The sequence below is a fragment of the Danio aesculapii genome, chromosome 1 (assembly GCF_903798145.1).
Source record: "Danio aesculapii chromosome 1, fDanAes4.1, whole genome shotgun sequence".
NCBI lineage: Eukaryota > Metazoa > Chordata > Actinopteri > Cypriniformes > Danionidae > Danio > Danio aesculapii.
Window position 1 is genome coordinate 39293534 of NC_079435.1, and position 14093 is coordinate 39307626.

Below are 14093 nucleotides of genomic sequence, written 5' to 3' on the forward strand. Positions count from 1 at the left end.
AAACATCCAAAAACTGTCAATATGGGCTGAGTAGACCTTTGGAAACTTCTTGATTTCTAAATGAGAAGCACATGTGAATGAAACAGTCACCATGTGTGTGTGTTTGTGTGCAGTTGGGATGTTGGGGAATGGTCTGAGTGCAGTAAGACCTGTGGTCCAGGTTTCCAGTATCGTCAGGTGATTTGCCGGCAGACACAGGGACAGCATGGCAGTAGTACAGTGGTGGTGGCGAACAGCCTGTGTGATGACACAGAGATGCCGGAGACCACCAGCGTCTGCCAGCTCAAGATCTGCAGTGAGTGGCAGATCCGCTCCGAGTGGACTGAGGTTTGTCAGTGTGTGTGTGTGTTTGAGTGTGTAGGAGACAGATGAACCAGTTATCTGTTATTATATTAGAAATATTGGTTTGGTAAAATTGGTCAAGTGGCTCATTTTGCATCATAACCACCTACTTAGGAAACATCTCATTAAAGGGATAGTTCACCCAAAACATTTAAAGGGCACTTATGATGAAAATCATCTTTTGTAAGCTGTTTAGACAGAACTGTGTGTAGGTAAAGTGTGTCCATATTGGCATGATATAAAGACAATAAGTCTCTTTTTTTAAATTTCCTGACGTTAAAATAGGATCCAAATCCCTCCCATTTTGAGGCCCACCGCAACGTGATGTAGGAGTGCAATTTCCCCACACACTGAATTGATTGACATGTGCGTATTAACATGTCTCCGTAGTAACGCGTATAATCATATTAACAAGACAGGACATGTGCAAAGCAACTGGGAATAAAGGATCTGTTCAGCTCTCTGTGATCATCAATCATCATCAAATGTGATCAAGAATGAGTTTTACAAGTTTAAAACGTTTTTAAAACAGTACATGTTTGTCATAAAGACAGTAAAATCACTACGTAATTCATCACCACAGCCACATGTCATTACAATTATAAAAGAAGACGCTTCAATCCCGGTTTGTGGACATTAAATCAGGTTTATTTGGTACATTAACATAATAGATATCCAAACAGCAGTGTATATTAATGTGCATCCTGTCACATTTGCAGCGCAAAAACAGTGCAAAGTTAAACATGCGCTGTATATGTCTCCGCTGCGTGTGTCTGTGTGTGTGTGTGTGTGAACTTTGTAACAACATTGTGTGTGACTCATCGTTGCAGAAAGGCTTGAATTAACTCCACAACAAACATCAAATAATAATTGGAAAAGTTCTTACTGTAGTATTTCTCACAAACGTTAGGTGAGATCTGCTTCCTTCATGTCTATCACTGTGCTGTTTATCTGACTCAGCCAAGGCGGAGATTGAGGCACGCTCTGACAGGCACGTGGGAACGGTGGGCAGGGAGAACTAGCATTAAAGCCACAGGCCAAAAAACATTCACTACATTGTGAAAAAACAATATTCTGAAAGGTATATTAAATAATCTGAGGGGTGTTTTGAGCTGAAACTTTACAGACACAATCTGGAGACACAAAAGATTTTTCTTAACTCTTGAAAAAGGGGTAAAATAGGTGCCCTTTAAATTCTGTGATCATTTTCTCACCTTTCACTTGTTTGAGTTTCACAAAAGAAGATATTTTGAAGAATAAAAAGAAATATATGTTAAATATGATAGTATTTGGTAGATATTTGGTGAAGTGAAAATAAAATGAAATTTAAAATGGAAAATAAAAAATAAAAAACAATTGAAAAAAATGTATGAATAAATTCTAGTAAATAAATAATACAAAACAATGTATTATTTTGTTAAACAAGATATAAATATTAGGACATAGCACCTAACGTTAAAATAATTAACATGACATAATTCTTTATACATCTAAAAATGTATTTGTTCTGCTTACATTTGAAAGGTTTAGGGCTAATAAGTGTTTATTTCTTTCTTTTTAAACTGATTTGATCTGTTTCAAATAAATGTGTTTTGTTTATGAGTTCAATGTGTTCATCAAAAGTAAAAAACAAAACCTTTTTACTTTTATTTAACTCTTGTGTGCTGTTGGGGATGTTTTCATCCACTCTGAGGTGATTTTGAGTCTTAAGTTCGCCACAACTTTCTCTGTGTTTCAGAAAATGGAATGATTTTTACTGATAAATCTAAATTCAAAAACTCAACATACGCTCTTTTACGACCCTTTCATTTTGCTGGTGGCTGTTTTTGCCTCATTGACTTTTATAAAAGAACAAATTTTCCCAACAGGAAAAACCACCAACGATCAAGAATGCATGATTATATGGTGTCATGTCTTAGTTTGCAATTAAAAATGTCATTATAATGGAAGTCAATGGGACAAAAACAGCCACTAATAAACGAAAGGGTAGCCAATATGAACACCACACACAAGGGTTAAAAAATCTGATTAAAATAATTGTGGGCATTAAGTACAAACCTGAGGAAAAATATGCATGCAAATTTTTTTTGAGAAATATCAAGCAGCCTAAATGATTTGAGCATTTGCATTAATAAGAAATGTTTCCTGCATATCAGAATATTATAAATAAGGTGTAATTATGATCAAATAATTGTAGCTGAGCATTTAAAATAAACACTTTCAAAAACATTTTTATAAATTGTACATTTTCAAACTCTTGAACGGAGGTGTATATGTGGAAAAGAAGAAGAAAAAAGACTTATAATTACAATGATATAAATTTTGATAAGCTTCATAGATATACACAATAATAAGCCTCCATATTTATTCACCAGATCATGCACACTGGATATCAGTAGCCATTATAAGTTCTCTCTCACTCTGTCTTTCTCTCTGTGTGTGTGGCAGTGCTCTGTGCCATGTGGTGTCGGTCAGCGCAGTAGAGAAGTGGTGTGTGTGGATAACCTGGGTGATGTTGTTTCTGACGAGGAATGCAACATGGCTCTTCGCCCGCAGGATCTGCAGAACTGTGACAAAGGAGTGTGTGCCAGCAGCTGGTTCTACTCCCTCTGGAGCGACAGGGTGACAAATCTCACCCTTATTTCTTTAGTGTTTTCCAGTAATGTGTGTTTCTCCTTGAACAGCTGTCTGTGTCTCTTCAGTGTTCTGCAGACTGTGCTGAAGGCAGTCGCAGCCGGTCGGTGGTGTGTTTGATGAGTCAGAGTAACTCTCTGCCGCTGGACGACTGTGATGATGAGGATAAACCTGACGAGCTCATGCAGTGTGACCTGGGACCCTGCACACAGAGACTGGAGTGGTACACGGGGCCTTGGGGACAGGTGCGAGACACATACACATGTTGGTTTTGGTGGTTCATAAGGACACTTCATATTATGTAATGTATTTAATTCTGTCATAACTACTTATTATATTGCCGTACCCAAACCTTAAACCCAAATTTTGCAAAAGATTTCTAAGCGTTTTGAATTATGAGGACACTAGGCATGTCCTTATAAACCACCTCAACGTTATACCTACGCTGTAAATAATGCAGGGTTTCACACAATCGATTTGTGTTAGGACAACAAGAAGGAATTAAGTTAGCTTATTAGTTCTTACAAACTGAAGTGGATTGAGCATAAACAATTAGGTTGTCCCCAAAAAAAACTCAGGAATTGTGTTGTTTCAGTTCATTTTAAATTAGTAGGTTTGAACAAACAGCAAACATCATTTATTGTAAAAAAAATGCTGGGTTCCACACAATTCCTTCAGGTTGTCTCAACATAAATTAATTAAGTTAACTCTTTTTACAAATTTAAGTGGATTGAATATAAAACAATTAAGTTGTCCCAAAATGCCCTTAATTGTGTTGATTGAGCTCATTTTATTTTAGCAATTTAAATAAGCAGCAGAAAATCTTTTTTGAGTGTAGGTTATACCCATGTCATTATACAAATTTGTGTCCTCGTACACCAGTACACACACACACACATGCAAGACCTCACAGTTGATGACAAATTAGTCTTTCTGTGAATTTTTTATTCTTTTTCACGTTTCATGATGTTTTCACAGTATTTCCTTTTATATTTTCTTTTTAAATCTTGTAGAAAAAGCCTTATTTATTTTAGTTCAATTTTTGTTTTAATGCTTTGATTATTGCTTTAATTATTGTTTTAGATTGGCTACAGAACAAACCGTTGTTGTCCAATAGCTTTCCATCCACCTATTTTTATGTGCATTTTGGATATGCTCATAAAAAAACGGTTGATGGAAAGCCAAGGTGCACATACATTTTGAAAATGTGCATAAAAAACATATGCGCATAACTGAGTAGGATAAACTTTTTATTCGATAAGGTAAGATGCACATAAACTATGATGTAAACACTTTTACCGAACAAATTCCAGTATGAGCATTAAAAAAGGTCATGTGATTTTGTTATAAGAGATCATGTGATGATGAAAATGTGTGTGAATGGATAAGCCAGCTGGCTGAGCACACTGTAAACCATCTGAAATGTTGTTTTGGTCATTCTAAAACCTTAACCGTTTCAGTATTAGTGTTATTATATTATTAATGACCTCCAGTATCAAGAGCGTCTGTGCTCCGCGTCTCACTCCTTCAAACACCACTGCACGATCACTGCGTGTCGGTATTGTCTTCTGAGGCACAAGTCATTTATTAAATTAAGGAAAGATTCACACAGATTCTCCTACAGCAGCAAATTCCATTTTTTACAGTTGATATTTATCAGGAAGTGATGATTTTGTTCGCTTTGACTCATTGGATGGAAAAGCTGCTTTATTCGCACATCTTTGATGCGATAATCCAGTTTTGCACAAAGTTAATTCGCATTTTTGGATGGAAAGTAGCTGATGACTTAGTCTTAATTAACTTTAACCCTTTAAATTTCACTTTAAACTGAATGGTAGTATCTTGGATAATAACTAGTCAAATATTATGTTCTGGGCGACATGGTGGCGCAGTGGGTAGCGATGTCGCCTCACAGCAAGAAGGTCGTTGGTTTGAGCCCCAACTGGGTCAGTTGGCATTTTTGTGTGGAGTTTACATGTTCTCCCCATGTTCTCGTTGGTTTCCTCCGGGTACTCCGGTTTTCCCCACCGTTCAAAGACATGCGCTATAGGTGGATTAAATAAGCTAAATTGGCTGTAGTGTATGCGTGGGTGTGAATGAGTGTGTATAGGTGTTTTTCCAGTGATGGGTTGCAGCTGGAAGGGCATTCGCTGCGTGAAACATATGCTGGATAAGTTGGCGGTTCATTCCACTGTGGTGACCCCTGATTAATAAAGTGACTAAGGCGAAAAGAAAATGAATGAATGTTATGTTCTGTCAACATGGCACAGACAAAAGAAAGTAGCTATAAAAATGTTATTAAAATTTACTGATTTGGTCACTACTAGATTACTTTAATTGATTGATTTACTATTTACTATTACTTATTGCCTGCTTAATGAAACAAATTTCTGAGTTGAGTTGTGTTCAAATCAAAACTCAAAACACATCTGTTTACCCAACACAATCTCACGGCAATTCGTAACTTTTTGATTTAGTGGCTAATTCGTACGAATTCGTATGATCTAATTCGTACAATTTAGTACGATTTGCTCATCCGCCAATGACGGTTGGGTTTAGGGGTGGGGTTAGGTGCCAAGCCTCCTTTTTAAAATCATACAATTTCATACGACTGAACTCGTACGAATTCGTAAGAATTAGCCACTAAACTGTCAAAACGTAAAATACTTACGTTTTCTCATGAGATCAGGCTGGTTTACCTGTGGCTTTACTGATTGAACACAGTGCTACATCTGACAGATCACACTATTATGTATTCCTTTTCTTTTTCACTCCTTTAAAACCTGCTATATAAATACACTTGCCTTGGTCTCATATTAATAAGATTGATTACAACATTTATAAGAGATTACATATGCTTGTGTACTAATACTGATCCTGACCTGTGTCCGAGGCACTCTTTGAATTTTGGACTCAAAACTGCTTTGGTCTCAGGTTGGACCACTTACATGAATTAATTTTATTCATTTATTTTTGCTCAAATATGACCCTGACCCACAAAACCAGTTAATGTTTGGGGGTCAAACATTCAAAAGCTGAATAAATAAGCGTTCCCTTGATGTTTGTTAGGATTGAACAATATTTGGCAGATATAAAACTATTTGAAAATCTGAAATTTGAGGTTAAAAAAATGTATAAATAAATTGAGAAAATATTGACATTTGAGTGTGTCCACATACATTTTTTTTAGCAATGAATATTACTAATCAAATAATCAGCTGTGATATACAATATGTAGTGTAGGAAAATGACAAAATTTCTTCATGGAAGATATGCTTCATATTCTAAGGATTTTTGGCATTCAATAAAAGTCGGCATTCAAGTTTGGCATTCAAACATACCTGTGCAATATAAGACTGGTTTTGTTCTCCAGTCTTGGGTCACAAATGACATTAATCCCATTTGGCACAAGTAATGCAATGGATGCCACTTACAGATTATTACAGCTTGTTTATTTAGACTCTTGTATTTTCCATTTATTCACTGGTTTCTCCCTTTCATAATAATACCAGTGAACCATTTTGTTAAATCTAAGCCTTTGATCAAAATGACATCTGTTCAAAATAAACAGACACAGGGGGCGCAAGATTATTTCTGTGATAACAACCTCCAGGATGTACTTTATCCTGACTGATTTTTGATATCAGTATGAGTTTGATATAAGATTTTGTAGTATTTGTGTTTTATATTTGTACTCTATATAACTTCTCATCAAGTTCTTTGAGTATACACCACAGAAAACCACTTTTGCTAATCTGTGTGTGTGTGTGTGTGGCAGTGCTCATCTGAATGTGGCAATGGTACCCAGAGCCGTGGTGTGGTCTGTGTTGTCCAGAACGGGGGTCATATAGCAGTGACCTCAGACGACCTCTGCTCTCATCTGCCTCGTCCTCCAACTGCACAGAGCTGTTATTTGAAGAGCTGTGCCGCGCAGTGGTTTATGACAGAGTGGAGCTCGGTATGTTCCTTACACACACACACACACACACACACACATACAGTGAAACTTTTTACAGGTCATTTTAACCAACTTACTGAACAGATTTAATGTTTTGCCTCAGTGTTCCCGCTCTTGCGAAGGAGGCTTTCGAGTGAGGGAGGTACGGTGTTTACGAGATGACCTGACATCTAGTCATGACTGTGATCCTGCCCTTGAACCTGCAAAACAGGAAAAGTGTAACACACACATCTGCACACCACAGATAGGTATGACTTTCTTCAGATATTGTTAAACAAACAAACAAACAAACCCAAAATGCTAATTCTGTCATCCACTCAGACTTATGCTACTCCAAGTTAGAGTTGGGTACTGATGGAAATTCCCCAATTTGATCTGATTCAGGTTATTATAGAAAGAAATACATTTCCATTGAAATTAATTATTGTGGACGTTATTATAGAAAGAAATTGTATTCTTTCTAATCCTGTAAACAATTATAGCTGGGGTTTCATAAATAATTTCAACCAGTAACAATTCTTTATGACCTTTGTTTAAAAAACAAAACAAAATTACATCTCTCTTTTCTTTTATCTCTCTTTCAATCCCATATTTTTTGCCTTCTAAGGACCAAAAAATAATATCTTAAATGGTTAGTCCACCCAAAAATGAAAATTCTCACCCTCATGTTGTTCCAAACCCCTGAGACCTTCAGTCATTTTCTAAACACAAATGAAGATATTTTAGGTGCCATCTGAGAGCTCCCTCAACAGTCATAGACAGTAAGGTTATGAAGCTACAAGAATACCTTTGTGCACACATAGAGTAAAACAAAAAATAGGACTTCTCTGTCAGTGTATTGCGCTTGTTCAGTGCTCAGTCGGCTGCTGATGTATTACCTCAGATACACCTGTGATATGTTTCAAACATTGAAAATCGTGCACAAGTTCTTGGAGAGGATTTGGGGACTGGTAAACATCAATATACATGCATACTTTTCATATTTGGGTGAATCAACACTTTAAAAAGCATACAAGTGCATCATTGTGATGGAACAAGATTAATAAAACATTAAACTTCAGACCAAAACTCTGGTAGTTAGATGAAAGTCTAAATGACAGCCGAGAGATGAATGTGATAACTTGCTGTTGAAATGAACATCACATTGATTGTACTTTGTCACTTAGATATTTATCTTACATTTCTTGTTGTTACGTTTTTAAAGATGGTGAGTAAAGGGGAAGGAGAGTAACATTAATTTTGGGTGAAACACATAAGCAAACACACAATATCAACAAGTGAGGAACAAAATACCAAGACCTACTAAATGCAATAAAGTGAGTTGATTTACAAAGATATTGATAATATTAAATGCAAAAATATGTATATAGAAAGAACTTGAAATTACAGACAACAACTGGAACACAAGATGTTTGAACAGATAGATGGGAGAGTTGGCATGAATTACTAGTAGTATTGGTAACACTTTATAATAACTACACACTATGAATCATTAAGCATTAGCAAATAGTGAATTTATTATTAGTTAAGCATTAACTCTCTACTTTAATAGATGATAGTGAGCAGTTTATAACGGCAGATACAAAAACTCAATTCTTGACTTATAAGCACATATAAAATGTGCTTAATACATGTTTCTGATTAATTTTTCATGACTAAATTATCGCATCATTTACAAATCATTTGTATTTAAGAGTAGTTGGGTTTTTTACGATCATTCAAATTGAGTTAGTAAATGTTTAATAAATTATTGAAATTAACATTTATTTATTATTATTCAGGCATATACTAATAGTTCATTTGTATGTTAATTAATGTTTAATAAATGCAGTTTTATGACCTAATTTAAGATGAGGAAAATTTATGCTTTATAAATCCCTTATAAATTACAATTAAAGGCTCAGTATCAATTGAATAATACATCTTTGCAATCTTAGCTAAAAAGTAAAATTACTGTAAAGTTTAAACATTGCTGAATAACAGGAGTATAATATATAATAATGTAATAATTTAACAGTATATAATGATACAACATTTCAATGTTATTTAGCAGTTTAAACTGTACATCTTTACATCTGTACATCTGTCATTTTATTTTAGTTAAGATTACAAAGATTAATTTTTCATTTGATACAGTTTCATTTGTGGGTCTTCAAATAAACAGAAATGAATAAAGTCATGTATGTTCCTTTTTCCTGTTTAGAATATAACTGAGCTTTTAATTGTCATTTATAAAGGATATATAAAGCACAAATAGCCCTCACTTCAGGTCACAAAACTGGATGAAGCTGAGTTAATAAAGCATTTATTAACATACAAATTAACTATTAGTATATGACTGAATAATAGGATATATAAATGTTAATTTGAATAGTTTAATCATTTACTTACGCATTGAAAAAATTATAATTAACAAACTATGAAAATACAATCATTAAGCACATTAGTGTACAGCATTTGTATCTGCAGTTATAGACTGCTTACAAACATATGTTAATATACAGCTAATGCTTAACAGATTATAAATTAATTTGCTAATGCTTAAATGATTCATAGTGTGTACACTGTAAAAAAAGTATATGATCAATTCGTCCTGACAAGTTCATTGTAACTTATTAAACTAAGTTAATCATGTTCAAACTTAATTTATAAGTTGCGCAAGCTACTTTAAGTGAGTTTAACATAAGTTCAAATGACTCATAAGGTTAATTTCATTCAGCTTAAAAATTTAGGGCAACCAGGATTTTTTTACAGTGTAGTGATTATGAAGTGTTACAGACTTTGCTTTGTCTCCAAATGTACAAACCTTCTGAATTGTACAGTGGCACCGTGTCTTGATCATGATAAAGAATGTGTATTGAAATTTTGTATATACTTAGCTAAAAAATGTATACCATTATTATGGTCAACTGCTCAGATACCTTCAGTCAATATGTGGCTGAGTCAGGCGACCAGACTCTTACCACTGGAAAAACTAACCTACAGGACCAAATGGTGCTCTGGTGCATTTGGTCCTGCCTCTGGAATTTTCTTGAGGGTACTCAGTGCCTATAATTTCCTTTTATTTTGTCTTTGCTTTCAAGCATTTGAATGTTTAACACAAACTGTTTTTTTTATTTTTTATATATATACAAGAAACCAGTACCACTCTTGTTCTGTTGAAAAATGTAATTTATAAAAGTTTGGGAAAAAACCTCACAAAAGGTTATTTGACGGTCAGGATTTTTAATAAATAATACATTATATTTAAGCTTGTTTTCCACCAAACCCTATCATAACAGAAGAAATTCGTAAAAGTTTAGAACCACTTGAATGTGAATAAATGGTGAAATTTTTATTCATTTTTTTGGATGTCAAAAATGACTAACCATATGTGTGAACTATCACTTTAAATTGCTCTTTTCCAATAATGGATTGATGTTAACAGAGTCAAAAAAAAAAACTAAGATAAAGCTAAATACAATATTCCTTATTAATGAAATAAAAAATAATAGTAATTGGTGATAGTAATGATACTAATAGTAAATAGTCTATTGGTGAACTGTACCTTTACAATGTCTCTCTCTCATTCTCTTTCTAGACGAGTCCTGCAGAGACATGTACTATAACTGCGTGGTGGTAGTCCAGGCCCGTTTGTGTGTGTACTCATACTATCGCACCACATGCTGCGCGTCCTGCTCTCGGGTCATTCAGAGAGACTCGCTGCACACAATCAGGTGATCTGCCTGCTTTTCAGGACGTGGCATCATTTTCAGCTGGATCTGACCCTGAGAGGACATCACTGCTCATCTCCTCTCTGCCGTATTCTTCAAAAGACAAGTATACATTCAAGACGTATACATTCACTGCCCTTCTTTTAAAACTGCAAAATAAGAATGCTCCATGAGCAACTGAATATTTATTGCAAATAAAACCAACTGAGCCTATCATTTGTTGTGTTCAGTAATATCTAAAGATGAAAATATATCTAATTAATAGGAATATTTAATAATTTATATTACTCACGTTAAATCATTTGCCTCTAATGATTGTAGATGAATTATTTGCTTAAATCTTTAGCATTTGCATAAATGGTAAATATAAACCTTTGCTTTTTTGCCATTGTAGAAGAGTCATCAGATTTTTCATCATTTTCCAGAGGTTCATGTTTAAAAGGCAATGGAATGGAAAATTTCGTACACAAAAATGGAAATTCATTTACCCTCACTGCACTTGTTCCAAACCTGCATTCAGTTAAATTCAATTCAATAAACTTTATTGTCTATCCCACAGGGGTTAGAAAATTGTCTTTAGACATAGGCTTACACACAACAGCAAAACATAAAAACATGTACACAATTAGTTTCAAAATCATGTTAAAAAAACAATGGCAGTGGGAATAAATGTCTTCTTGTACTTAGCCTTTTTTGCTAAGTGAAGTTTATTTATAAACTAATCTCAAGAGGATCACATGATTATAATTGAACATGGCTGGTTCTGCATTAACCATGTATGATTCACCAATCAGACGATTCCTAACACCCTGTAAAGAGCCAGGGTTTCTCACTACAGTCATCTTCGATTTGAAGAATCCTCCCTTCCACCCCTGCTCCTCCACCTTTCCCTTCATACGGCGGCCCAATGATTAACACTGTTGCCTCATAGCAAGAACGTCACCGGTTCTAGTCCTTTAACAGGCCGGCTGTTGTTTCTGTGCGAAGTTAGCATGTTCTTCCCGTGCTCGCGTGGCTTTCCCCCGGGTTCTCGGGTTTCCTCCCACATTCCAAAAACATGCACTAGAAGTGAACTGATCAATCTAACTTCAGCACTACATTCAAACTCTCATCCAGCAGCATATCTCTTCATAGCACTCATTTTCTGTCATCAGCTCTTTTTAAAAGCTCTCGAGATCTACCTGAGCTCAAAGCTCCCCTCTTGCCCTGCAAATGGGAGGGAGCCCAGGGCTCTCTCCCGTGGCAGCATGCCAAACTTGCTTATAATCAATCATCAGCTAAGTGTGAACTCTTGAAAGGGATTTTATACAATCTGCCACACAGAAGTAACTTAAAGGAACCATGTGAAAGATGGGAAGAGACTTCCACAATGGTGGAGGTTTTTCTTTTTGTCACTGCTATAAATAAATCAGTGAGGTGTTTGTATTTTACTCGCTGCATTTACTAATCTAAAAAGTTTATTTTTGCTGTTAACAGAGAGGGAGTTAAGCCAGGCTACAATGTTAAATGTAAGAACAGATTCAATAAGTGATTTTATATATGACAATCAAAATGTCCTTCCCAATATCAAAACCTCTGAGTTTTCTCAACAAACTCTCAACCGCTGCTAAGCCTTTTTAAAAACATTCTCGTGGTGTTTATCAAAAGAGAATTGAAAGTCATTCTCCACACCTAAATATTTAAAAGAAGTCACCTGTTCACCTTTCCCCACATTAATTAACAAACCATTAATAGCATGAGTTTCTTTTTTCTGCAAACAATGAAAAATGTTGGAGAACAAACTAATGGAAACCATTAACTTAATTACAGGCTCATTGAAAATATGTGCTCCAACCTACATTTGTGTAAAACCGCAAAAACATTTCACTACAGTTTCTAGGTAAAGAACACTAGGCGGCAGCATGATGTCAACAACTTTTGTTTCTTATCACACTTATGATATTAACCGGGACATATCACCAACGTATAAAGAAGTATTTTGTGCAGTTCTTTGCACAACACCACATAAATACCACAACACAAGTTACCGTTGTCTGTGATTTGTAATTGAATGCCTTTACCTCATCAGTTTATCTCCACACATGGACAACTGCTTGGTATGGAATAAAATCACTGTCATAAATATTTCGTGCGTAAATAAAATTCACGCATCCGTAAATATAAAATCGTAAAGGAAAACGAAGCGTACTCGTATTTTTACGAGGGTACAATTTCAAAATCTGCGATTAGAACAGACATATATACGACATTTTCTTTGTCTGTTTGTATATGACTGATAATTTTACGATGGGTGTACTTTACAAACACGAATTACAGATTCACCACGGACACGAAGTCCTGATTACGAGTACGAATCAAACAGCGAAACTCCACTGTCAAAATTACGTCACCGCTGTCACAGGCATTAATAAACAAGCAAGAGTCATCGATCACAACGGCGCGCCTGCTGGACGTTCGAGCTCACACACCGTCTCAGGAAAGATTTCTGTTATTCCCTCTTTGAGATATGTCCGCCATGAGCTGTAATAAAGGTTGAGACTTAATGAGGTCCATTTTCGCTGTGTTTCTTGGACATTTTACAGAATCAAAATTAAGAACGGGCCGAGGACAGAGAGCTAGCATAAAGTAAGTTAACGTTACAGGCAAGCAATGGCAGCCAGGCAACAGAGTGGTGATGTCATGAGCACATGCACTGTACCAGTCCAGAACGCTTGTCGAACCATGCCTAGAATTCTGAGAGAAATGTAACAGTTCGACATGATAGTGGAAAAGTCGCTTTAGTTGTTAGATATTTTAGGACTAGTCTAGGATTTTTAAAAACTACTAATCTACAAGGATTTTCACATTTGGTTATACTGTACTAAGGGTTTACAGTGAAAGGTCAGAAAAAGATTAAATATCCAGGGAGTGGTAGTTCAGCGAGGCGAAAAGGCCTCGTTGAGGTCAGAGAAGAACAACCAAAAAAGTTCTGATAGTTTATTCATTCATTCATTCATTTTCTTTTTGGCTTAGTCCTTTTATTAATCAGGGGTCGCCACAGTGGAATGAACCGCCAACTTATCCAGCATATGTTTTACTCAGCAGCAACCCAACACTGGGAAACACCCATATACTCTTGCATTCACACACATACATTCATTCATTTTCTTTTTCGGCTTAATCCCTTTATTCCCGCCAACTTATCCAGCACGTTTTTACGCAGTGGATGCCCTTCCAGCCGCAACCCATCTCTGGGAAACATCCACACACACACTCATTCATTCACACACATACACTACGGCCAATGTAGCTTATTCAATTCAGCTATAGTACATGTCTTTGGACTGTGGGGGAAACTGGAGCACCTGGAGGAAACCCACACGGGGAGAACATGCACACTCCACACAGAAATGCCAACTGACCCAGCCGGGGCTCGAACCAGCGACATTCTTGCTGTGGGGTGATCG

The 14093-nt window shown here is 35.8% G+C and overlaps 1 protein-coding gene across 1 annotated transcript in view; it reads left to right on the forward strand.

The window, feature by feature from the left end:
• Positions 1-10860, forward strand: part of adamtsl7 (ADAMTS-like 7) — a 28249-nt gene extending 17389 nt beyond the window's left edge. Inside the window, exons 7-12 of the mRNA XM_056481511.1 lie at positions 114-327; positions 2791-2964; positions 3045-3221; positions 6755-6934; positions 7038-7182; positions 10515-10860. Of these exons, the coding sequence (XP_056337486.1) occupies positions 114-327; positions 2791-2964; positions 3045-3221; positions 6755-6934; positions 7038-7182; positions 10515-10654 (1030 nt within the window). The 3' untranslated portion in view covers positions 10655-10860. The remainder of the gene's footprint in view (positions 1-113; positions 328-2790; positions 2965-3044; positions 3222-6754; positions 6935-7037; positions 7183-10514) is intronic.
• The last annotated feature ends 3233 nt before the right edge of the window (positions 10861-14093 follow it).